Below are 25,720 nucleotides of genomic sequence, written 5' to 3' on the forward strand. Positions count from 1 at the left end.
GCAGCCAATTGACACAAAATATGCACATAGCAACATCAATTTAGCCAATCAGCATCCTCAAATCTGAATCAATTTAAGGACTCCAAGCAGAGACAGTTGGTGGTGGAGTAGGGACACCTGACGTCAGGGATGGACTGGGACAAGAATTTGGCCCGGGACTTTGGGATGGAGAGGCCTTTAATGAGACAGCGGGAATAGCCTGTGTAGAATTTTGTCGCTGTGTAATATAATAAAGACTAGTCCTTACCCATGGATATGTGCATTGCAACTGCATGTCAATGTTGGGATGTGCGTGTGGTTAAAATTTGTGAAGATAACAGGCAAATATTTCATAAGCAATCTTGTCCATGTACAAATATTAGAAATTGCATGTGCCTAGATAGGTAAATCAAGGATAAAATGCTTCCAAATAGTGCAAGATAAAAGTATTTTTGTGGAATGAAAAAAGTGGGAGGTGTAAATAATCACATCTAACAGCATACATCACACGGACGATGCATCTCGGAAACACTAACTAACTAACTAACTTCAGAGGGAGGTAAACGGGAAGTAAGTGACCAGCCTGAAATCGGCATACACATCATTTTAATTATTCGTTAAATGTGTTCCTCACACTTATAACAACAGTTCCGCGTAAAATCGACTTCCTCTCTTACGTTTAGAAGATCAATACCACTGGAAAACGTTAGAGGGTTTGGAACCGCACATCAGTTTCCGAAAATACAGCCCCCCAAAATTCATTTAGCATAGGGCCTCCAAAAAGCTAGAGACGGCCCTTCCTAGAAGTGTCATAATAACACACAACATTCACATTTTGAAATCGCCTTGTATTAGACTAGGCTTAATGTCACACAAACGCCGCTTAAGCTAAAGTAGTTGGGAAGGCAAGGTATCGTGATACTGCTTACTGTAGCCACCTACAAAAGCGGTGTGAACGCCGTGTAACCATGGCAAAAACATGCAAACATTAAAACTGATCCAGATTTAACCCAACCCTTTTTAAACATGGTAATCTGTCTTAAATTATCATAAACATTGTGATCTATGCTATGTTATCACTGTTAGTGATAACATAGATAACATAAAGTGACAATTAGTCCCCAATTGTTATTTTCGAGACGTCAGCAGAGTACCTTTTCCGAGGTAGTCACGACCCAGGGGCACCGGCGGCGCGGTTTTTGTAGACGTGTGGAACTCTGTCTGGTAGACTGCGGGATCCGCCAGTAGATTCAGTTTTTCGAAGACTTATTGTATAACGCTGCAGTTGGTGTGGATGATGAAGCTCCGCCTGAGCAGCCATTTTCTTAATGCCGCCTTTAAAACGCTCAAGAGTTTCCGGGAGTTTTGGAGGCTCGAACCTTAAGCTCGGAGGAAAGTGCTTTGAACACTCTGTTGGGTCTGAGTTTTCGCTCAGAGTTTCGTGCGGAAGTAAAGCTACCCTAGTCCTTCGAGTTCACGCCACAACAATGGATGGCCATTTCGCTGGCATTACATTAATAGACTAAAGTGAACTTGCAGCAAGCTCTAAGACAAGATTTGAACACCCATTCGCATTACGATACATTATAGCTTAAAATTAGAAACATCACCTGATAAATTCTCGACCATGTTCAACCATCGCAGTTCTAATTACTGATTCATCTGTTCTCTGTGAATACAGCAAAGAAGTGCAGAGAGGCCCCTGCGGGCATCCATACTTGTAGTTGTTTGAAGTCTAGTCTCACGAACGATCTGTTTTTTCGGTTTTCTGTCATAACCTATAAACTTCTGAGGGGAGTTTTCTGAATACTCTTATTTCAGAAGAAGGGAAGGTTAACGTAAAGAAACATAAGAGCTTCCAAACCTCAGAGCGTTTTGAAGGCGGCAAGATACCCGCGTTTTAGTGAGGCACACCTATCGCTACAGTGTGTGGCGAATTTCATACATGCTCGCTTATTATAACACTCATAACAGTTAAACAACAACGGCACTAAAAAAGTATCATGAAGTTGGCATGGGTCGTAATCAAGGGGACAACACCCCCTCCCTCTTTTCTAAAACTCTCGGCCCGAAACGCATTTTTTAAACCACATAGTGTTCGGATTCCGTCTGAAACAGTGACTTTACTGGCTCTTTAATGAGGGGTGCTCATTAAAGCCTGCCTAAATGCCAGCGATTAATGCCGGCAATTTCTTTTTTCTCAGCATACCTTAAACACATATAAAAACTGCATATACCACTGAAAGGGAAAAGCCGAAAAAGTATAATATCCCCCCTTTAAACTGTGACGAACTGAATGGACGAAATAAAGGCTGTGGAATGAGGCCAGATATTAGTAGAATAATTTGTCTTTGTTTTTTCTTTGGCCTATTTTGAATCTTTCAAAGTGTTTGAGATTCTATTGTTTTAAATCATATTTATTGATTGATTTCTATTAAATTGTGAATCACTTTATGGACAAAGCAAAGGTTGTGCGAGGATGATATATGTTTTTAGAATAATAATAATCATGTCTTCATCATATATTTTTTCAAAACAATTACAATTTCTAACATATCATAAAATTAATATTTCCTCCAACATTAAAAAAATAGTGTTGTCTTGATAATGATAGTACCTTTACCTACTTCCCTAATGAGTCCTTCCAAGAATGTTGAATATCAAAAGAATATCCAATATGAAACTCCCTTTACCTCGGTGGTTCTGCTTAGCGAGTAGATGGAGCACTCGCAACATACAATTTGTAATGTAATACAGTTGTATCATATTTAATAATATTTCCGTTTCAAAGTGGAACCTTATTCCTGCAACATAACAGGATCCGCCATACAATCCCAAACTGCTGCCTGATCATTTGCAGGCGATCAATAATCTTTTGTTTGGTTCAACGGTTTGATTATTGTTTTTTAAGACACACACACACACACAAATATATATATATATATATATATATAGACCCACTAGACCTACTGACCCACAACTAAACCCACTGGACCTACTGACCCACTACTAGACCAACTAGACCTACTGACCCACAACTAAACCCACTGGACCTACTGACCCACTACTAGACCCACTAGACCTACTGACCTACTACTAGTCCCACTAGACCTACTGACCCACTACTAGACCCACTAGACCTACTGACCTACTACTAGTCCCACTAGACCCACTACTAGTCCCACTAGACTTACTGACCCACAAGACCCACTATTAGACCCACTACTGACCGACTACTGACCCACTAGACCCACTTCTTACCCACTAGTCCCACTACCAGACCCAATATTGACCAACTAGACCTAATGAACCACTAGACCCCCTACTAGACCCACTAGACCTACTACTAGACCCACTACTAGACCCACTAGACCTACTGACCCACTAGACCCTAGACCTACTTACCCACTACAGGACAGTTAGCCAATTGGGTTTCTATCTGGTGGTGTACCCATAGGGTTTCTGTCTGGGGGTGTACCCATAGGGTTACTCTCGGGGGATGTACCCGACAGGTTTTCTGTCTGGGGGTGTACCCATAGGGTTTCTATCTGGGGGTGTAGACGATGCAGCTCTACGATCACGTGACATTTCCTGTTTCGCTGAAGCGAAGGAGATCATCCAGAAATATTAAGGTATTTTTAAGGTAAGACCAAATCATATTTCTTTAATATCAATACTAGGTAAGTTAATGTTTGGCGAGGAAAAATAGACCTCACCGAACATACGCAGTTCTTTTTGTCCGGGAAAACGGGAACGCATTGTCCTACGACATATTTAGTCCGTAAAATTATAACATTTACCGACGACAAACCGTTTCCAGACTTAGAAATGCATGATTCGATTATTATATTATTATTGGTCATGGACAGATCAGGGGGCTGTCTGGGTTCACTTTGTTTTGACGACACCGATGACCTATATTATAGATACGTTTAGGCCTTTGTTTATCATTTATAAGTAGCCGCAGTTTCAAAAACAGTAGCCCTGGACCAGGGAAGTGACTTAGCCAGGTGATTTGCTATCGATAATCCTTAGTCGCTATTATATACAATGAATTGCTTCATGTTGTCATCTGTGATTTCCACATTTGGTTGAACAGGTTTGTAGCATTGTAACAACACTAGACCCAAGTGGCTCGAATTGTTGTTGTCAACTAGTAGCCTATTTATATCATATAGTTCACGCTTTGATGCTTGGTTTTCTATTTAAGTGACATTTAAGTGGTTTACTGAAGATCGTCTAAATGCTGTCTTTTATTTGAAGAGGGTTAAGGCTATGCTGATTCAGTCGTCCTCTTCTTACCTTGTCTGTCTCTCTGCCTCTGTTTCTCTGTCTGTGCCTCTGTTCGTCGGTGCTTCTGTCTGTCTGTCTGTCTGTCTGTCTGTCTGTCTGACTCTCTCTGTCTGTCTGTATCTGCCACTGTCTGTCTGTGCCTCTGTCTGTCTCTCTCTGCCTGTCTCTCTCTCTGGCTCTGTCTTTCTCTCTCTGGCTATGCCTGTCGGTGCGTCTGTCTGTCTGTCTGTCTGTCTGTCTGTCTGTCTGTCTGTCTGTCTGTCTGTCTGTCTGTCTGTCTGTCTGTCTGTCTGTCTGTCTGTCTGTCTGTCTGTCTGTCTGTCTGTCTGTCTGTCTGTCTGTCTGTCTGTCTGTCTGTCTGTCTGTCTGTCTGTCTGTCTGTCTGTCTGTCTGTCTGTCTGTCTGTCTGTCTGTCTGTCTGTCTGTCTGTCTGTCTGTCTGTCTGTCTGTCTGTCTGTCTGTCTGTCTGTCTGTCTGTCTGTCTGTCTGTCTGTCTGTCTGTCTGTCTGTCTGTCTGTCTGTCTGTCTGTCTGTCTGTCTGTCTGTCTGTCTGTCTGTCTGTCTGTCTGTCTGTCTGTCTGTCTGTCTGTCTGTCTGTCTGTCTGTCTGTCTGTCTGTCTGTCTGTCTGTCTGTCTGTCTGTCTGTCTGTCTGTCTGTCTGTCTGTCTGTCTGTCTGTCTGTCTGTCTGTCTGTCTGTCTGTCTGTCTGTCTGTCTGTCTGTCTGTCTGTCTGTCTGTCGATGCGTCTGTCTGTCTCCAGCATCGATGGCTCTCATCTCTCTCGAGGACCTCGATGGATTAGACGATGAACAAATAGCAGAGGAAACGGCTGACGGGTCTGAGGCAAGAGAGGAGATGGAGAGCCAGCGCCTCCTCAACCACTGGCAGGCAGTGGGTCGTACTCATCACGTGTCTGTCCCTACAGGTGAAGGCCAGTCCCACACGCCTGTTCATCATACTGAAATCAAAGTAGCCAGGGCAATTTTTGGGGATTTCTTGTCTTGACAGAAATGACTGGACCGATCCAGGAGATGACCCGCCATAACCAGCAGAGGGAGCCGATCCCATTCACAAACATCTCCTGCCAGGACAAGGTCCTAATATAACCCAATCAGAAACCATAGAAACACTCTAGTACTTCGAGACGTTAATATTCTACTAGTACTTCTAGATGTTAGCATAATAGTATCAGTCATAGTACTTCTAGATTTTAATATAATACTTTCAGTCAGAGTACTTCTAGATGATAATATAATACTATCGGTCATAGTACTATCCTACTAGATGTTAGCATAATAGTATCAGTCATAGTACTTTTAGATGTTAATATAATACTATCGGTTATAGTACTTCTAGATGTTAATATAATACTATCAGTCATAGTACTTCTAGATATTAATCTAATACTATCGGTCATATTAATTCTAGATGTTAGCATAATACTATCGGTCATTGTACTTCTAGATGTTAATCTAATACTATCGTTCATAGTAATTCTAGATGTTAGCATAATACTATCAGTCATAGTACTTCTAGATGTTAATATAATACTATCAGTCATAGTACTTCTAGATGTTAGCAATATTATCAGTCATAGAATCTCTACTTGTTAATATAAAGATACTTTCAGTCATAGTACCTCTAGATGTTTACATAATACTATCTTTGTTAAGAGTTATCTTTGCCCTGATGTCTATTAACAGATATCTGCATATGATTGCAGAATATTTAGGCAACCGGACAAGATTTGGGCATTGGGAACTGGTTTCCATTTGTAGTCCCAAGTATTATTGACCAGTCATGTTTGAGCAGGCTTTGACTGCATGCAGGCCAACAGTCTGGAGGGCAACAATCTCGTAACCCAACCACTATCTTCTGACGACGATCAAGGTTTTTGTTAGCTTTGAAATCTGTTCATAGTGATCGGCCGAAATGTCGTCTGGACTTGAAACACCTTCAAAGATAATGGTACATCCTTTATTCAGTCCCAGAAATATTGCCTGCACTCAGAGGTTAATCGGCTTAAGACGATGGAATGTGTCTGTGTCTGAGATTGGCTTTGCCCTAACCTTAACCTCTAGACATCAGAATATCCTACAAATGCTGTTGTGCTTGGTTGTCTTTCATATTTTTTACAGATGTGTGCATGCCTGTGTGTGTAGCTAGGGGAGGGGCCGATTGAAGAGAAGGTGTGTCCAGGAGGGATGTGGGCGTGTGTCACGCGCAGGGAGGAGCTGTATGAGCAGAGCATCTCCAACGCCTTCATGAAGCTCATGCGCTTCATCTGCAAGGAGAACTCCGCAGGTAGCACATGCAGAGGGGGTCACCATTCACAATAACGATTCAGATCAATATGATTGGATGGAGTCATACTTCGATACGACTTTGATATTGTTTTGTTTTGATGTGGTTTAGATACGGCTTGATACGGCTCGATATGGTTTTGATACTGCTGAATACGGTTTTGATACTGCTTGATAAGGCTGGATATCGTTTTGATACTGTTTGATACGGTTTTGATATTGCTTGATACAGTTTTGTTACTGCTTGATACGGCTGGATACGGTTTTGATACTGTTTGATACGGTTTTGAATACAGTCTTGATATGTTTTTCCTATGGCTTGAATCGATTTTGATACATCCACAGAAATAATGCCTGATGTCATTTGCATTTGTTAGAGCAGCAACCTATACCAGTTAATATGTAACCATTTGACTGTAGAAGGCCTGGCTTTTAATTTATTTTAAGCAAATAATCGCCCAAGATGATGTGACTTCTATTCATATTTCTAGGAATGACAATCGGTACCAGTTTGTAATTAGCCTTTTAAATATTAGTACCTTGTAGGTTGACGTAACAAAATGATGCGAGTATTTAAATAATGCCATCACATTGAACCATTTGGACCTCACAGGCCGCTACCTGGGAATGACTATCCCTATAGTCAACATCATCCACCTGACGCAGGACGGCAGCGCATTCGAGAAGGACGTGATCACTGCTTATTACCTGCCGTCTGAGTTCCAAGCCAACCCCCCCGAGCCTGCAGACCCGGAGGTGTCCATCGTCTTCAGACCTCCCTTCTCCGTCCTGGCCAGGTCAGTTCCATCTTTACGGCTGCATAAGGCGCAACATTGGGAGGTGAGAACAAGCTAACAACGGTAAAGTCACGCTGTACAGAGTAGAATTATCAAATAGGCTGGGTTTATCAGGTAGTCAGTAGCATTTGCCCTGATTGCCAATCAGTTTTTATAGGCCATCAGGGAATTGACATCGGTGAACCAATCAGGACTGAGACTCACAAACAGCCAATAATATGGGTGGATAGCGTGAGCCACATCTGATTAATGGAAGATAAACAAGAACAGAAGGGACGAGCAGAGGAATCTGGTGGCCGAAGGAGCGTTCGGCTGTTAAAATAGTTACACAGTTGTAAATTTCAGCCAATTAGATGTCTGGTTCCGCTCGGTCACTGTTAAACATTTACAACACCCCACCAGCATTTGGGACACGCTATTTATTTTACATCCAGTGAAATAATAGCAAAGATGAATATGTTTCAGGTAATGGTTTCAACAATACACAAAAACACAATTAAAACATGAACAAATGATTGATTAATGTGAGCCGTCCCTAATGGAAACACATCCCGCACTATCTAACCCAATCCCTCGCTTAACTCCCTGTAGCACAAGATGCTGAGCCCTCACCTCTTCCCACCCTGATTCAGGACATTCTCCGGAACCACGACGGAAGAAACGTTGTCCCATCAGATCCACCAGCTGTGGGAGCATGTGGGCCCGTCTGGAGACTTCCAGCGGGACAGCTATATGGTGGCCGTGTACACCAACCCTGGGGTGGAACAGCGGCGCAACGAGATCTGGTTCCTCCATCGAGACCCCTAGGAGCTTCTGTCATGTATATACCTGTGCACTCTGTGTACTCTGCACTGCACTCTGTGCCCCTACTGTGCACTCTTTACTTACTGTATACTGTACAGGGCGTACGTGTTCCTACTGTGTACTGTGTGCTTACTGTAAGACGTGTACTGACTGTATACGGTGTACTGTGTATTGTACACTGCATTGTACAGTATAGTGTACTTAATTCATACAGTGTACTTATTGTATGCAGTGTACTGTGTAGCTACTATACACTCTGTACTTTGTACCTTCTATACACTGTGTACTGTATACAGTGAATCTATTGTACACTGTGTACTTACTGTACACTCTGTACTTTACAGTGTACTTACTGTATACTGTGTACATCTCGTCTGCACCCCCTCACACCGTCTGTCCCGTCCCATGTTCAGGTGGAGTCGTCTGGGGAGACAAGGGGGGGTTCTCAAGGTGGCTTAGGGTTCTCTGGGATTCTCAAGGTGGCTTGGGGTTCTCAAGGTGTTTTAGGGTTCTCTGAGTTTCTCAAGTTGTTTTAGGGTTCTCTGGGGGTCCCAAGGTGGTTTGGGTTCTCTGGGGGTCCCAAGGCGGTTTAGGGTTCTTAAGGTGGTTTAGGGTTCTCAAGGTGGCTTTTGGGTTCTCTATAAGGTTTTCATGGTGGCTTAGGGTTCTCTAGGGTTTTCATGGTGGCTTAGGGTTCTCTAGGGTTTTCATGGTGGCTTAGGGTTCTCAGGGGTTGTCTTGGTGACTTAGGGTTCTCTGGCGTTCTCCTGGGAGTTAAGGGTTCTCTGGTGTACTCATGGTGGATTGGGGTTCTCTTAGGTTTATCATGGTGGCTAAAGGTCCTCTGGGGTTTTCGTGGTGGTTCAGGGTTCTCTGGGGTTCTTAAGGTTCTCAGGGGTTATCATGGTGGATTGGGGTTCTTAAGGTGGCTGAGGGGTTATCTTGGGTTCTCAAGGTGGGTTAGGGTCCCCTTGCATTCTCATTGTGGGTTAGGGTTCCAAAACGTATCCTATTCTGCTCATTTGGGAAAATCTAAGAAATCGTGCTGCCTGTTTATTTACCTTTGAATAGAAAGCAGAGTTAAGATTCAGGATTGTTTTTAAACTCTTGAGATTTGCCGAGATACATTTTTGCTGCCATTTGCATCATGCCTCATCTCTAAGAGGGAGAGGACAGATACAGACCCTGAATGATAACCAACCACTCCAGATAGAGGTTAGCAACAATTACTATTCTCTATACAAAACTTACATATTTTACGACATGTCTTGCTGTTCATTGTAAGTTTGAAGTATGTTTCTTACCTGCTTGTTATAAAAAATATTCACAGTTGTAAAATTAACATTGCATCATAGTTTTCAATAAATCATCATGAAAAAGTATATCAATGTGGGGGTCACATTATTAAAGCCTTCTTACACTGACTTGATGATTTCACTCTTCATATTGGACCCCCTGACATGATGCTTAAGCTTACAGGCTTAGGGTTAGATATTGTATTAAGCTTACAGGGTCAGGGTAAGGTATTGTATCAAGCTCACTTAGGTATTGCATTAAGCCTACAGGGTTAGGGGTAGGTATTGTATGAAGCTTACAAAGTTAGGTATTTTATTAAGTATACAGGGTTAGGATTAGGCATTGTATTAAGTTTACAGGGTTAGGTATTCTATTAAGCTTAGGTATTAAATTATTATATTAATTATTATTATTATTATAGGTATTGTTTTATGCAGCTTAATAGAAAGCATTCTGCATGACACCTCTATTTGTTATGTTTGCCTCCTAATTTGGAAAATTATTATTTGGATTCTCAATAATCAATGCCTTCACAAAATCTTTTCATCCGTTATTATTGCACAATACAAGTGTAATATATAGGCATGCTTTTGTATTATTAATTATAAGATGTTTTTATAAAGAAACGATTCATTCTTAATAATTTAAAAAAATAAATATGAGATGATGCAGCAATTGCGCCAGGGGGCAGTCGTCTACAGCTCGAAATAAATTCACAGGCGCCGAAGAAAAAGTGTGCGTGTGCGTTCACGCTTTTGTGTGCGTGTGTGTGTGCATTTGGGTGTGGGTGTGGGCGAGCGAGCGCATGTGTGTGTGTGTGTGTGTGTGGATGCTGATGCTGGGAAGACGAATGGCTCCGAGGAAAAGGAGGATGCCCTGAAAATGGAGGAGCGCGAGTGGATGTGACTGTCCGCATCTTGGCTCCGATAATCAGGTATTGAGCACATTTATGTGATTTATATATTCACTTACCCTAACCCTCTCATACCTTTATAATGATAAATTGGAAATCCCGTCCTGAAAGTCATTGTTTAAGTCAGACTTTTCGCAAGGCCGACACTAAACATAGGTGCGACTATATTTTAAAATAACGACGAAATCCTATCTCCCATAAATCGGTATGTGTTCTATAATACCAACAGTGACATGATGCCAATGTAATAATATGGGGTAAGGCAACCTTACAGTCTAAATGTGGTTTCGGCCTAGTCTACGTGTTATATTATAGGCTACTGTTCATTAGCCTACCTAGATACCTGTATGGTATTTAGGCTGCAAGTCATCTCGACGCTTTAAGCTCCCCTATATCTCTTATGATGTATACTTCTGGGCTGTGTAGTCCTATATAGGCTGTAGATGCTGTTTATATGTATGTATATACATGCACACACACATATATATTGTATATGTAGTCTTCTTGTGTATCCAGACGAGGCCTATAGGGCTGGTGATGTGTTAGATGTAAACTACGCCCCCTGTTGGCGGAAAAGGGGTAGGACTAGGTGGGTCTCGGCAGTAGGAGCGCCTCGCTGCACTGCGGAGCATCTCTGATCCGGGACATCATGACTTAGTCTGCAAAGGACGGATTGTTGTCTTCAAATAAACGGACTTATTGCGTCGAGTCGAAACGATATTCACCAACCAGGAAAATGTGAATATGTGATGGGAACTTGTCATGCAGACTATTGATGCGTCTGTTAGGTCTAGGCTTCAACACAACTCATGTTGGCGTTTGGTCACTATCCAGAATTGAAATACGCATGTTATAAATAAAAACAACATGCCATCTGAAACTGTGTAAATACAAGGCATTTGTAAACTCGACTAGAAGCCACGTGTTTTGGTAGACCATTTATGCGACATTAGTTATTTCACTTGGAATTCTTTCTTATTTGTGGTTGTTGAGGCCATAGTGGGCCGTTTTGTGTCTAACTAAAACTACAAATGAAGATCCCCAAAAGACGGAAAAGGTGCCGTCCTTTTGGCAGGTAGGTCGTTTCTGACCGTTTACTTCTGTGCAACTCATTCAATTGGTTTTCCTGTGGTCAGTCCAATTGAAACTTTATCTTGATAAATGAAATGCCTAATATTGATCGGATGATCAGTTTCTACTGCAAACTCGTTGAACAAGAATTAGTTCTACTACGCATGCGTATCGAGAAGCTATGACTTTGCACTGCAGTCAGTGCGGCCTGTGTTTGACCGACACCGTTGTTCTCTTTGTGCATCCCTTCATATGTAACCCTACATATCAGCAAATTCTTTGTGATTCATATTTATATATCCACACATACCTTATGAATCATATTTATACAAAGTCATATTCCTTATATTCATATTTATTTCCCAACACATTCCTTATGATTCATATTTGTCTATCCACAATTCCTTATTATTCATCTATATATACCTCACACATTCCTTATCATTCATATTTATATATCACACATTCCTTATTATTAATATGTATGTATGTCACATATTCCTTATAATCCATATTCATGTATGTCTCTATAGATTCCTTATCGTTCTATCATTCAATCAACATGTTGTTTTTGAAGTACACTTATAGTTGATTGGGGACTGGTCAAGGACTGGAACATGAAATGTAATTTAGGAAAGGCCATTCTCTCCACCAAATAGCCCCTAACGTGGAGCCTCTTGTGATGTTGCTGGTATGTTTGCATAGTAGAGTAATGTTTGACTTTGTTTGGCTTGTAGGCTAACAGAGTGAGTTTGTCCGGCTGTGGCTTTGTTCTCAGACGTCAGGTGTTGAAGGAGCTTGTAACTATGGTGAGGTCACACTGGCTGCAGTCGCTTCCTGGGTGTTCCCCAGTACCTCCCACTGCTGCACCTCCCCTCAAGACATGTGTGGAGACATGTGTTGGTCAGATAGCCTACACCCCCTGCTGTTCGGGTGTCCACGCATGTTCTGAAGAACAGATCTGCTGCACAGCCTATGGATATCATGACCCTCAACCTACCAGAGTACATATACACGTAACATAACACTAGCCCTACCAGGGTAAATATACACATAACATAACACTAGCCCTACCAGAGTAAATAGACACATAACATAACACTAGCCTTAGCAGGAGACATGTAGACATAACATAACACTAGCCCTACCAGAATACATATAGCAAAAAAATATAAACATAATATATACCATAATGTATAACACCACAATATATATACACATAATATATACTATCATGTGTGCCACAATATATATACACATTATAATATATACTAGAAAATGTACTAGAAAATATATAGACATCATAAAAACCATCATGTATAATGCCTCATCATGTGTAACATGATAGTAAATGGTGTAGCTGTAAGCCTTCAAACTACTAAACTCTTATGAAGGCCTGCTCTGGTAAAACAAGATAAAAAATATATTTATACTTTCCAACTAATAAAACCAGCAGTTGAATGACCTAACGATCTGATATCCATACTCCAATATCCCAAAGGTCCAATATCATAAAGTCATAATATAATGCTCTCATATTATAAAGCTCTAATATAATAAAGGACGTACATCATGAAAGTTATCATAGCAGTAAAGCTCTAAAATCATAATGGTGTAATACCAGGAAAGCACTAATCATCATAGAGCGGTAATATGAGTTATCTTCCAATATCATAAAGCTCTACTGTCATAAAGCTCTAATATCATGAAGCTATGACATCATGAAGCGCTATTATCATAAAGCCAGTATATCATGACGCTCTAATATCTTTAAAGCTGTCATAACCTTAAGCTCGTAAATCATAAGGCTCTAATATCTAAGGCTCTGATATCATCAGGCTCTAATATTTAAAGCTCGGATATCATAAGGCCCTATTATCTAAAGCTGTGATATCATAAGGTTCTATTACCATAAGATCTAATATCATAAAGCTCTATTATCTAAAGCACGGATATCACAAAGCTCTAATGTCATGGGGCTCTAATGTTATAAAGCTCTGATATCATAAAGCTCTAATCTCTGTAAAACCCTCATATCATAAAGTTATAATATCAAATAGCTTTCATATCATGAGACTCTAATACCATACAGCTCTAATCTCTGTAAATCTCTCATATCATAAAACTTCACTGTGGTCTGCGCTGAATTTAAAAACTGACGAGGAAGAAGTTTATAGTTCTTAGTGGTGGTATGTTAATATTAAATCATATATATTTAATCTCTTACTAGGGCATAGTAGGAAGGGTTTCAACATGAGCAGCAGATCTTTCTTCATAGACTCCGACAGACTGATCCCCGTCAACACTGCCAGCCAAACCAGGACTGTACTGGATGGCTTGGTGCATTGGACAGTCTCAGACCAACAAGGACAGATCACAGAGCGAATGTTTAAATGCTGGGCCAGGCATGATGATGTGCAGCTAAGCTCTGCATGCACAGTGGATGGCTAGCTAACCCTAGCCCTAATGCATGCAGGCTAGCATGGTTTGGGGACTTTCCGGGAGAAAATATATTGAGTATTTTTTACATCAATTAATTATTAATCATTATTGAGGACAGAAAGATACCCCCTGCATGGTGATAGGGTTAGGGTTAACCCTACGACTGTATTCAATGTCCTCGGGGTAGAGAAACCAGTAGACTACATGTATACATGTAGGTTGGGTTAGAGATACCAGTAGACTACATGTATACGTGTAGGTAAGGGTTAGAGATACCGTAGACTACATGGTTACATGTTGTTTAGGGTGAGAGATACCAGTGTATACATGTAGTTTAGGGTGAGAGATACCAGTAGACTACATGTATACATTTAGGTTGGGTTAGATATACCGTAGACTACATGTATGCATGTAGTTTAGGGTGAGAGATACCATTAGACTACATGTATGCATGTAGTTTAGGGGGAGAGATACCAGTAGACTACATGTATACATGTAGGTTGGGTTAGAGATACCGTAGACTACATGTATGCATGTAGTTTAGGGTGAGAGATACCAGTAGACTACATGTATGCATGTAGTTTAGGGTGAGAGATACCAGTAGACTACATGTTTACTTGTAGGTTAGGGTGAGAGATACAAGTAGACTACATGTTTACATGCAGGATAAGGTTAGAGATACCAGTAGACTACATGTAGGTTAGGGTTAGTGATACCATAAGACTACATGTATACATGTAGGTTAGGGTTAGAGATATCAGTAGACTACAAGTATATAGGTTAGGGTGGGAGATACAAGTAGACTACATGTATACATGTAGGTTGGGGTAGGCCATACCACTATATTTGGACGTTTCAGAATTGCAGAATGAAGTAGTATTTTTCTTTGCATTGACCTATTTGTTTTTAGATGTAATAAGCCATGTACAGTTGGTTACATAGCAACTAGTCCCCTTGAAATGAGGTAAGGGAAAGACAATATTCAGTTTCAGAATCAAATTATTTCCTCCAATTCTTGAAAAAAGCTCTGTCTTTCTCTATTTAGTAAAACATGCTTATTTTGTACTTCCCTCTGGACCTAAGGTTTAATGCTAGGCATGTTTAGCTACTATATTGTGGGATTGTGCTATATAAAGCATGGCTAACCATGCTAGGTATGGTAAACCACTACAGAATGTGTGTATAAGACTGCTCAGATTGGATGCTGTTCATAGTCCAACAGTAGAAGGCTCTGGATGTACTTGACAGCAGCGCCTAGTAGAACCAGTAGCAGGCTGTGGTTATACTGGCCAACTACCATTAGAACCAGTAGTAGAAAATGGTTGCATCGGGCAGCTCCCAGTTTAACCAGTGGGAGGCTGTAGAAGTACTCAGCAGCTCCCAGTGGAACCGATACGAGGCTGTGCTTATTCCGGGAAGCTCCCAGTATAACCAGCAGCGGACTGTAGTCGCTCTGGGCTGCTCTCAGTGTCCACCAGTAGCTGACAGGTTGTACTGGGTGGCTGCTAGTATAACCAGTAGCAGACTTTGGTTGTACTGGGCACCACCCAGTAGAACCACTAGTAGACCTTGGTTGTACTAGGCTGGTCCTAGTGTCCACCAGAAGCAGATCGGGTTTGTACTGGGCAGTTTCCTGGATACCCAGTAGCAGGGACACTGGTTGTACTGGTCAAGTAGAACTAGTGGAAGACTCTTTTTATACTGGGCAGCTCACAGCAGAAAACAATACAATACTTGTATTGGACTGGGCAGCTCCTGCTTCCCACTGGGTTTGTGGTGGTATTGGGCAGCTCCCAGAATGCAACTCGAGGGGGGTAAAGAGTAAGGACAGATGAGGAAGAGGAAGGGTAGGGTCTACTACACAGCAAGGGGAGAAAAGAGTCCGGTCCTGTCGTTGAACAACGGACCCCCCGCTTCCTCTTTCAGATAAATGGCTCTTTCAAACTGGGAGCTGCACGCGTGCTGTCCAGCTGGCAGATGCAGTGCCTAGTGCCAGGGGACAACGGCAACATGAACGGGACCAGTGAGCAGGTGGACATCCTGCCGCCCAACTGCATGGTCAAAGACCGCTGGAAAGTGGTGAGTCCTCCTCCCCAGCACCTCCACACCCACCGTGCGGATGACCCACTGCTACCCTGTACAGGGTACTGCATGTGTAGTTAATACTGAATATGTATGTTTAATACAGTATATGTATAGATGATACTTTACATGTATATGTAATACTGTATATGATGTGTAATGCTGCATATGTATATGTAATACTGTATATGATGTGTAATACTGTATATGTAATATGTAATATGTAATACAGTATATGTATATATAATGCCATCACCGACAAATAGTACTGTATATGTATAATACTGTATATATATATATATGTAATGCTGTGTATATGTATATGTTACACAGTATATGTAATGCTGTATATGAGTACTATATGGAGCCATGTCTGAAGGAGAACCTAACCATCCTGATGAATGCAGCTCAAGAAGATCGGTGGTGGGGGGTTTGGAGAGATCTACGAGGCCTTGGACCTGCTGACGCGGGAGAACGTGGCGCTGAAGGTGGAGTCGGCTCAACAACCCAAACAGGTTCTGAAGATGGAGGTCGCGGTCCTCAAGAAGCTGCAGGGTAAAACTAACGCAATCTCTTCTTTCGTAATCTCTCTGTCCGTCTGTCTGTCTGTCTGTCTGTCTTTCTGTCTCTGTCTGTCTTCCTCGCTGTTTGCTCTCTCTCTCTTTCTCTCTGTCTCTCTGTCCATCTCTCTGTCCATTTGTCTGTCCATCTATCTCTCTATCTCTCTGTCTGTCTGTCTGTCGCTGGCTGTCTAGCTATTATTTACTTATGTTAGTCATTACTTATTACTTATGTTTTCATCTAAATGGCTAGTTGGCCAGCCAAATGAAGGGAACACTAGATTCAAATCCTTTTTTCTTAGTAAAGCTTAAACAAAATGATGTTAGATCTCTGACCCCTCCACTTCAATGTCTCCCTTTCCAGGTAAAAACCATGTGTGCAAATTCATCGGCTGTGGGAGAAATGACAAGTTCAACTACGTAGTGATGCAGCTGCAGGTGAGACCAGACGTAGGCCCTAGGTCCTAACTCCAGACATAGGCCCTAGGTCCTGACTCCAGACATAGGCCCTAGGTCCTGACTCCAGACGTAGGCCCTAGGTCCTGACTCCCAGTGGTGACCCCAGACGTTGGCCCTAGGTCCTGACTCCAGACGTAGGCCCTAGGTCCTGACTCCAGACGTAGGCCCGAGGTCCTGACTCCCTGACGTAGGCCCTAGGTCCTGACTCCCTGACGTAGGCCCGAGGTCCTGACTCCAGACGTAGGCCCTAGGTCCTGACTCCCAGACGTTGGCCCTAGGTCCTGACTCCCTGACGTAGGCCCTAGGTCCTGACTCCCAGTGGTGACTCCAGACGTTGGCCCTAGGTCCTGACTCCCTGACGTAGGCCCTAGGTCCTGACTCCCAGACGTAGGCCCGAGGTCCTGACTCCCTGACGTAGGCCCTAGGTCCTGACTCCCTGACGTAGGCCCTAGGTCCTGACTCCCTGACGTAGGCCCTAGGTCCTGACTCCCTGTGGTGACGTAGGCCCTAGGTCCTGACTCCCTGTGGTGACGTAGGCCCTAGGTCCTGACTCCCTGTGGTGACGTAGGCCCTAGGTCCTGACTCCCTGACGTAGGCCCTAGGTCCTGAATCCCTGTGGTGACGTAGGCCCTAGGTCCTGACTCCCTGTGGTGACGTAGGCCCTAGGTCCTGACTCCCTGTGGTGACGTAGGCCCGAGGTCCTGACTCCAGACATAGGCCCTAGGTCCTGACTCCCTGTGGTGACGTAGGCCCTAGGTCCTGACTCCCTGTGGTGACGTAGGCCCTAGGTCCTGACTCCCTGTGGTGACGTAGGCCCGAGGTCCTGACTCCCTGTGATGACCATGATCAAGACGTTGGCTGACGCGGCAGATTGTGGCCCACTTTAAATTGAAGCTCTGCTGTAACCGAGTCAAAAATAAAATTACAAATGTTGGGCTTTTCCAAAAAAACGTATATAGTATTTGCAGTTAATTATGTCTAGTTGTAGAATAGTTGGGGGTAACACCAGTTGTTGTATTCTAGGGCCGTAACTTGGCTGACCTGAGGAGAAGCCAACCACGGGGAACGTTCACGATGAGTACGACTCTACGGCTGGGGAAACAGATCCTGGAGTCCATCGAGGCCATTCACTCTGTGGGCTTTCTTCACCGCGACATCAAACCGGTACGTCCTTCTCTGTTCTAGTGCCAGGTAGGTGTGAACCTACCAAACCACATGTACTCCAGTTTGGAATCTACCAAACCAAATGTCCTCCAGGTCTGAATCTACCAAACCATATATTCTCCAAGTTGGAATCTACCAAACCACATGTCCTCCAAGTTGAAACGCCTAACCCTAACCCTAACCCAATGTTGGTTTGGGACGACATTAATGAACTAAATGTTAATTCTGTTTCCACAGTCCAACTTTGCGATGGGCCGGCTTCCTTCCACCTACAGGAAGTGTTTCATGCTGGATTTTGGTCTGGCGCGACAGTACACCAACACGACCGGAGACGTTCGACCAGTGAGTTAAAGATGCTATGGAAGGATTACTTGGTCAACATACTCATAGTCGTGAGAACTAAATGATGTGATAGTGGTTGGGGAGGTTGCCTTAGGTTCAGTGAGTTAATGAATATCGGGTTAATAAAAAGGGTTAGTCTTAGTCAGGTAAAAATGAAGAAGAGCTAGGGTTAGTAAGTGAGAGATGTTACAAAATAATTAGGTTTAGTGAGTTAAAGACATTAAAGGGCCCCTATGGTGAACTTAACCATTACAAGCCGTTTCAAAATCTGCTCAGCCTTGTGACTTGGTGACATCAATGTGTCCACCTAGATTTATGGCTTGTAATAGCTTATCACACTCATACCTGGTGGTAGAGTTAGGGTTAGTCAATTAAAGAGGTTAAGAAGTGTTAGAGTTAGTAACTTGATTATGTTAAAAAAGAATAGTTAATCAGCTGTAGATGTTGCAGAAGGGTCGGGGCTAGGGTTAAGGCCCTGATATACTTTCAGAAATGTTGACAGGGTACACTGCGGTGTTTGTTTAAGGATTTGGATTTCGTTTAACATTTTACATTTCCATCATCTCTGTGTCCTTGTTGTCCCTGCTTGAGTGGTCATACAAATGTGCATAGTCCCTCACATTCTCAGCATGACCTGCTTCAAACTGGTTCATCCAGTACAGATACCAGGATCAACCGGCACATCATGAGACTTACAGAACTCCCTTTTGGCTAGTGAAGAGGGTGGATCTGGTCAACTTATTGATCCCATGGGGAAATTCATCCTCTGCATTTAACCTATCCTAGGTAGAAGCTAGGAGCAGTTCTTGTGTGCCACGGTTTGGCACACAAGAACCGACTCCAGTGTAGAGCCCTTGCTTAGCTTATGGGCAGGGCAGGAGCGTTAACTAGCATGTTTTATGTGTCGTGGGGAGAAATCTGAGCACCCGGAGTAAACCCATGTGAACATTGGCAGAACATAACATCCCTAGCGATGAGCAATGGTTAAGGTTTGGTACCCTTAGCTAACCCTAACCATGTGAGGCAGCAGTGCTAATCACTATGCTACCCCTAGCTAGTTAGGGTTAGGTTTAGGTACCATAAGCAAACCCTCACCCAAACCTTCTAGAGAATTAAAATTAACAGAATAAAATATAAACGGTTTCAGTAGTAGCATGGGGGTGGATTCTCTGAACCAATCAGGGAGGACATACCCTGAAAGGTCATAAAAGAGATGGGAGTGGTCTCTCAATGGTCTCAGAAGAGGCAGCGCAGGCAACCGGAACAGATATTCTCACTTACTCACTAATGGCTGACAGACGGGCCATGTCTAACAAGTTGCACTCAAATTATTAAGGTATTTAGGGATTCGTCTTGCCTACAGCACCTTTCAGCATTTAAGTTTCATCACATTGTTTGGTCTTTTTGATTTAGTTGTTGTTTTTTATTACTTTCATTTGTTTTTCTTTCAGTTCCTTTGGATTTTATGATTTTGACCCGCATGCTGCCCCATTTCTCCATCAGCTACCAATGGTAACCAGCTGTTCCCATGGGAACCCCAGGAAGTGAGTGTTCTTCTACAGTAACAGAGGAATCCCATTCACACTTCCAGGACTGGGATGGGTTCCTAATTTACCACCAGGTTCAGGGTTAAGGTAAAGTGGTTAGGGTTAGGACTAGGCCCAGGGTTAAGGTAAAGGGGATAGGGTTAGGACTAGGGTTAAGAGATTAGGGCTAGGCCCAGGGTTAAGGTAAATAGGTTGGGGCTAGGCCCAGGGTTAAGAGGTAAGGGTTAGGCCCAGGGTTAAGAGGTTAGGGTTAAGGATTAAGACGCCAAGTCATTAATCTCCAAAAACAGTAAATAGACTACACCCATTAAATCTACCAAAAGGAGCAGAAGGTTGAAATTACTTGAGATCGGATAAGATTGAACAGTAATCCACATTTTGATAACCCTTGAGAACATAATCGGATGTGTTATCTTCCAACACTTTAAGATTAGAAAGTTAAAGGGCTCATGTCATTCCACCAGGTGTGGGTGTGATTAGCTGGTACAAGCCGTTTGGCACAGGGAAGGAATGATTTTCATAGTGACGTCACAAGTGGGCGTATTTACCTAGATGTCCTGGATAGGATTGTAGCAAATGTTGCTCATCTATCCTTCATATATCTGGGTGGACACGCCCACATGTGATCTCTATGAAAATCATTCCTTCCCTGTGCCAAACGGCTTGTACCAGCTAATCACACCCACACCTGGGGGCACGAGATGAGCCCTTTCAGGTCAATTTTAAAGTTAGGTTAGGGTTAGAGGTTAGGGAGACATTGCCTTTCTGACATCACATATTTCCACGGCATTAAGATATCAGATCATCTCAACAAAACAGCTATCAATTTATATAATATTTACACAACACTAAGTGAACCACATACTCCCTAGCTTTAGCGAGGTCACTGTTATGGTTAGCGTTATGGTTAGGGGTATTGGGGTAACCCCAATACCATCATTCACTTTATGTTGAGATCTGAGACCTGTTTTGTGCCTATCTTCAGCCCAGAACGGTGGCAGGCTTCAGAGGAACGGTCCGTTATGCATCTGTCAATGCTCACAAGAACAAGGTCAGTTCCTCCTTATTAACCCCAACCCTCCCTCCCACACTAGAACCACATTATCTACCTTCCACATTAGAAACATACTAACTACCATCCATGTCAGACTAGAACCACACTTACTACCCACTATCTCACGCTAGAAACCATACTTACTAATCCTCTATCTTACAATATAAATCAAACTATCAACCATTCATTTTACACTAGAAAGCATGCTTACTAACCCCCCGTCTCACTCTTGAAACCATTCTTATATTGTTGTGTTGTATCTTTTTTTAGGAAATGGGTCGCCATGACGATCTGTGGTCATTATTTTACATGTTGGTGGAGTTTGCTGTTGGCCAGTTGCCATGGCGAAAAATCAAGGATAAGGTGAGATATAAGATGTAATTTTAATTTTATATTAAGATGACAAACATATATATCTTATGTTTATCGTATATATACATACCACACATTGATGACTTTAACTGCGAATTCTAACGGTGACTTTGTTTTTTTAATGCTGTGTTCCAGGAACAAGTGGGTCAGATCAAAGAGCGCTACGATCACCGCATGTTGCTCAAACACATGCCCTCGGAGTTCAACATCTTCCTGGAACACGTCCTGGCCCTGGACTACTACACCAAACCTGACTACCAGGTCTATATATTACTACACCTAACCTAAGATGCCAATACCAAACCCCCTGTTCTATAGGCTTTGACTGTTAGCCTTGTCTTACCCATTATTTGTAGCAATGTCTTGTCCTATAGACATTGGCCTTTTGTTTTAGCTATGTCTTGTCCTAAATATATTGGCCTTTAGCTTTAGCTTTGTCTTGCCCTATAGACATTAGCTGCTATCTTTGGCTTTGTCTTGTCCTAAATATATTAGCCGTTATCTTAAGCTTTGTTTTGTCCTGTGTTCTAGCTGCTGATGTCGGTGTTTGAAAATAGCATGAAGGAACGCATCATCACAGAGAACGAGCCCTTTGATTGGGAGAAGGGAGGAAGTGATGTCACGTTGTCTACCAGCACCTCAACTCAACCACAGCAAAATACGCGACCCACTGCCGCAGTCTTGGGGTAAGGACCAAAACATCCTTCAGTCATCAAACAGTAAAACTCGTAATGTCATGTAACACTTATTCCACACATTAACAATTCATAAATACAGTACATATGTGTTTTGTGTATACTGCTCCTTGCTGAACAAACTTTATGTAGACTCATTTTATGAATGAAAGCTTACCTAACCTAGCCAAGATCTCCAGACCAATTTGAACAATGTTATGAATGAAAGTTGAACTAAACATGTGTAGTACCGTTTTATGCATGAAAAACCCTTTTTCTGTTGAAGTTGAGGGTCAAGCCAGCACCCAGCACCCTGGGTTAGAGTCAGAACAGGTTTAGGGTCAGAGCACGGTCAGGGTTAGGGTCAGAGGTAAGGGATAAGGTCAGAGAGGGGTAAGGGTTAGGGTCAGAGCAGGGTAAGGGTTAGGGTCAGAGAAGGGTAAGGGTTAGGGTCAGAGCAGGGTAAAGGTTAGGCTCAGAGATGGGTAAGGGTTATGGTCAGAGAAGGGTAAGGGTTAGGGTCAGAGCAGGGTAAAGGTTAGGGCCAGAGAAGGGTAAGGGTTAGGGCCAGAGAAGGGTAAGGGTTAGGCTCAGAGAGGGGTAAGGGTTAGGGTCAGAGCAGGGTAAGGGTTAGGGTCAGAGCAGGGTAAAGGTTAGGGCCAGAGCAGGGAAAGGTTAGGGTCAGAGCAGGGCTAGGGTCAGTGTCGACTACAGTCCTGGGTGAGGTCGACCCTGACCCTGACCCTCAGAAGGTTTATTCATGGGTGTTATGATGATGAGTGTGGTGTTCCGGAGTGTAACGACGCTACGCTCTTCTCTTGACATCCTGTCGGTCCAGGGCTGTGGTCAGCTCGGTCCCAGGTGGAGACGTGCTGAGAGAGAACACGGATGATGTTCTCCAGGACGAGCACCTGAGTGACCAGGAGAACGCCCCCCCCGCTGGCCCCCAGCCCGGCCGGCCCAGCGGGGAGCCGGCCCCCCAGACCCCCGGGGAGGGAGGGGAGGGCTGGGAGGACACCGACTTCAACCGCAACAAGCTGCGGATCAGCCTCACCAAGGTATCGTGTGTTCGTAGTGTGTTAGTCATGTATCAACACAGTATTAATACTCTGTTAATATTGTATTAGTCATATATCAACACAGTATTAATACTCTGTTAATATTGTATTAGTCATATATCAACACAGTATCAATACTCTGTTAATATTGTATTAATCATGTATCAACACAGTACTAATACTCTGTTAATATTGTATTAATCATGTATCAACACGGTATTAATACTCTGTTAATATTGCATTAATCATGTATCAACACAGTATTAATACTCTGTTAATATTGTATTAATCATGTATCAACACAGTATTAATACTCTGTTAATATTGTATTAATCCTGTATCAACACAGTATTTATACTCTGTTAATATTGTATTAATCATGTAGGAACACGGTATTAATACTCTGTTAATATTGCATTAATCATGTATCAACACAGTATTAATACTCTGTTAATATTGCATTAATCATGTATCAACACGGTATTAATACTCTGTTAATATTGTATTAATCCTGTATCAACACAGTATTAATTCTATGTTAATATTGTATTAATCCTGTATCAACACAGTATTAATTCTATGTTAATATTGTATTAATCATGTATCAACACAGTATTAATACTCTGCTAATAATATGTTAATATTATATTAATCATGTATAAACACAGTATTAATACCCTGTTAATGTGTAAACACTATGTTAATAGTGTATTAATCAACACAGTATTAATACTCTGTTAATATTGTGTCAATGTCTAAATACTATGTTAATATTGTATTAATCATGAATCAACACATCATTAGTACCCTGATAATATTGTGTTACTATGTTACTAATATATTAATCATTTATCAACACAGTATTAATACTCGGTTAATGTTGGGTTTATGTATTAATACTATGTTAATATAATATTAATCATGTATCAACACAGGATTAATACTCTGTTTATATTGTGTTAATGTGTTAATATGTTAGGGAAAAATACAGGACTTGGGAAAACTAAAGGGGGTGGGGGGATGAGGCAGTTTTAGGGAGGGTTAGGGTTTCAAAGAGTGAGTCAGCTCATGCTAGTTAAAACATGCTAGTTAAAACATGCTAGTTAACGCTCCTGCCCCCCTCTGGATCCTCCGTCCCCAGGGTGCTGGTGAGGAGGAGGCGAGTCGGGGGGCGTGCCCAGTGTCCCCTGGGAGAGGCGGGGCTGTGGAGTCACCTGGGGCGCAGGTGCGTTCCCTGCGCTACCGTCGCATCAACAGCCCCGAGTCGGACCGCGTCTCGGCCGCCGACGGACGCGCGGACGTCAACGGCCAGAGGTCAGCTCACTCACTGTATCTGTACCTGACAGATCAGCTCACTTACTGTACCTTTACCTGATAGGTGAGCTCTCTACCTGCCCCTCTACCTAAGAGGACAGCTCTATAACCTCAGCTCTCAGTCGGATGGTTACTGTACCTTCTTATTATTCATATATACATTAACATTAACTAGTTAACATGTAAAGAACTGAACATACGTATTAACTGTGTGCATGTGTTTGTGTGTGTTTGTGTATGAATATGTGTGTGCTTGTGTGTGTGTGTGTGTATGTGTGTGTGTGTGTGTGTGTATGTGTGTGTGTGTGTGCGTGCGCGTGTGTGCGCGTGTGTCCATGTGTGTGTGTGTGTGTGTGTGTGTGTCGGATGTCCAACAGGTCTAGGATGGACATCCTGGGCTCTCCGTCGCGCCACGTCTACTCCTCCCAGCCGGCCCAGATGTTGTCCATCGACGGTTGCCGTGGCGACCGGCAGGCGAGCGGGCGCCAGGACGGCTCGGTGGCGTCCGGGGACCAGGAGGCCCACAGCAACGCCTTCATCCGCTCAGTGCCGCTGGCCGAGGAGGAGGACTTCGACAGCAAGGAGTGGGTGATCATCGACAAGGAGACGGAGCTCCGCGACTTCCAGCCCACCACCTCGGGCACCACGGACGAAGAGCCGGAGGAGCTCCGACCGCTGGAGGAGCAGGAGGAGAAGAGGCGCCTGAGGACTGCAGGTCAGGGTCAGGGTTCATTAGGGTTCCTTAGGCTTCCTTAGGGTTCCTTAGGGTTAGGCTCTCTCGCCATCCAGCCGTCAGCAGTCTGCCTGCATATCCATCCTTCTGGTTTGTTGGTAGACCGACAGACAGGTTAGGTAATGTACTTGTTTTGTTTGGGTAATGTACATGTTTTGTTTAGGTAATGTACTGGTTTTGTGAGGGTAATAAACTAGTTTGGTCGGGGTAAGGTACTGTTTTGGTTTAGGTAGAGAACAGGTTTTGTTTGGGTTATTACTGGTATAGTTTAGGTAATGTACAGTTTTGGTTTGGTTAAAATGCAGATTTGGTTTTGGAATTATACAGGTTTGGTGAGGGTCAAGCACATGTTTGGTTTTGGTAATGTACAGGTTTGGAAGAGTAATGTACAGGTTTGGAAGAGTAATGTACAGGTTTGGTTTGGGAATTGTACCGTTTTTTCGGGGTTAATGTACAGATTTGG

General features: G+C 42.9%; 2 protein-coding genes across 2 annotated transcripts in view; both read left to right on the forward strand.

Annotated features, from left to right (window-relative positions):
- The first annotated feature begins 3,508 nt into the window (after positions 1 to 3,508).
- soul4 (heme-binding protein soul4) lies at positions 3,509 to 9,805 on the forward strand. Its single transcript, XM_056586685.1, has 6 exons — positions 3,509 to 3,622; positions 5,033 to 5,197; positions 5,281 to 5,366; positions 6,435 to 6,576; positions 7,189 to 7,372; positions 8,005 to 9,805. Exons 2-6 carry the CDS (start codon positions 5,038 to 5,040, stop codon positions 8,177 to 8,179), a joined length of 747 nt encoding a protein of 248 aa, XP_056442660.1. The 5' UTR covers positions 3,509 to 3,622; positions 5,033 to 5,037; the 3' UTR covers positions 8,180 to 9,805.
- Positions 9,806 to 10,090: 285 nt separating this feature from the next.
- ttbk1a (tau tubulin kinase 1a) overlaps positions 10,091 to 25,720 on the forward strand; it is a 29,674-nt gene continuing 14,044 nt past the window's right edge. Inside the window, exons 1-13 of the mRNA XM_056587270.1 lie at positions 10,091 to 10,406; positions 15,825 to 15,977; positions 16,388 to 16,535; positions 16,905 to 16,978; positions 18,023 to 18,163; positions 18,401 to 18,505; positions 21,038 to 21,103; positions 21,377 to 21,469; positions 21,614 to 21,739; positions 22,010 to 22,164; positions 22,991 to 23,210; positions 24,352 to 24,524; positions 24,902 to 25,239. Of these exons, the coding sequence (XP_056443245.1) occupies positions 15,876 to 15,977; positions 16,388 to 16,535; positions 16,905 to 16,978; positions 18,023 to 18,163; positions 18,401 to 18,505; positions 21,038 to 21,103; positions 21,377 to 21,469; positions 21,614 to 21,739; positions 22,010 to 22,164; positions 22,991 to 23,210; positions 24,352 to 24,524; positions 24,902 to 25,239 (1,741 nt within the window). The 5' untranslated portion in view covers positions 10,091 to 10,406; positions 15,825 to 15,875. The remainder of the gene's footprint in view (positions 10,407 to 15,824; positions 15,978 to 16,387; positions 16,536 to 16,904; positions 16,979 to 18,022; positions 18,164 to 18,400; positions 18,506 to 21,037; positions 21,104 to 21,376; positions 21,470 to 21,613; positions 21,740 to 22,009; positions 22,165 to 22,990; positions 23,211 to 24,351; positions 24,525 to 24,901; positions 25,240 to 25,720) is intronic.

Source organism: Gadus chalcogrammus, chromosome 3, assembly GCF_026213295.1.
Source record: "Gadus chalcogrammus isolate NIFS_2021 chromosome 3, NIFS_Gcha_1.0, whole genome shotgun sequence".
Classification (NCBI taxonomy): domain Eukaryota; kingdom Metazoa; phylum Chordata; class Actinopteri; order Gadiformes; family Gadidae; genus Gadus; species Gadus chalcogrammus.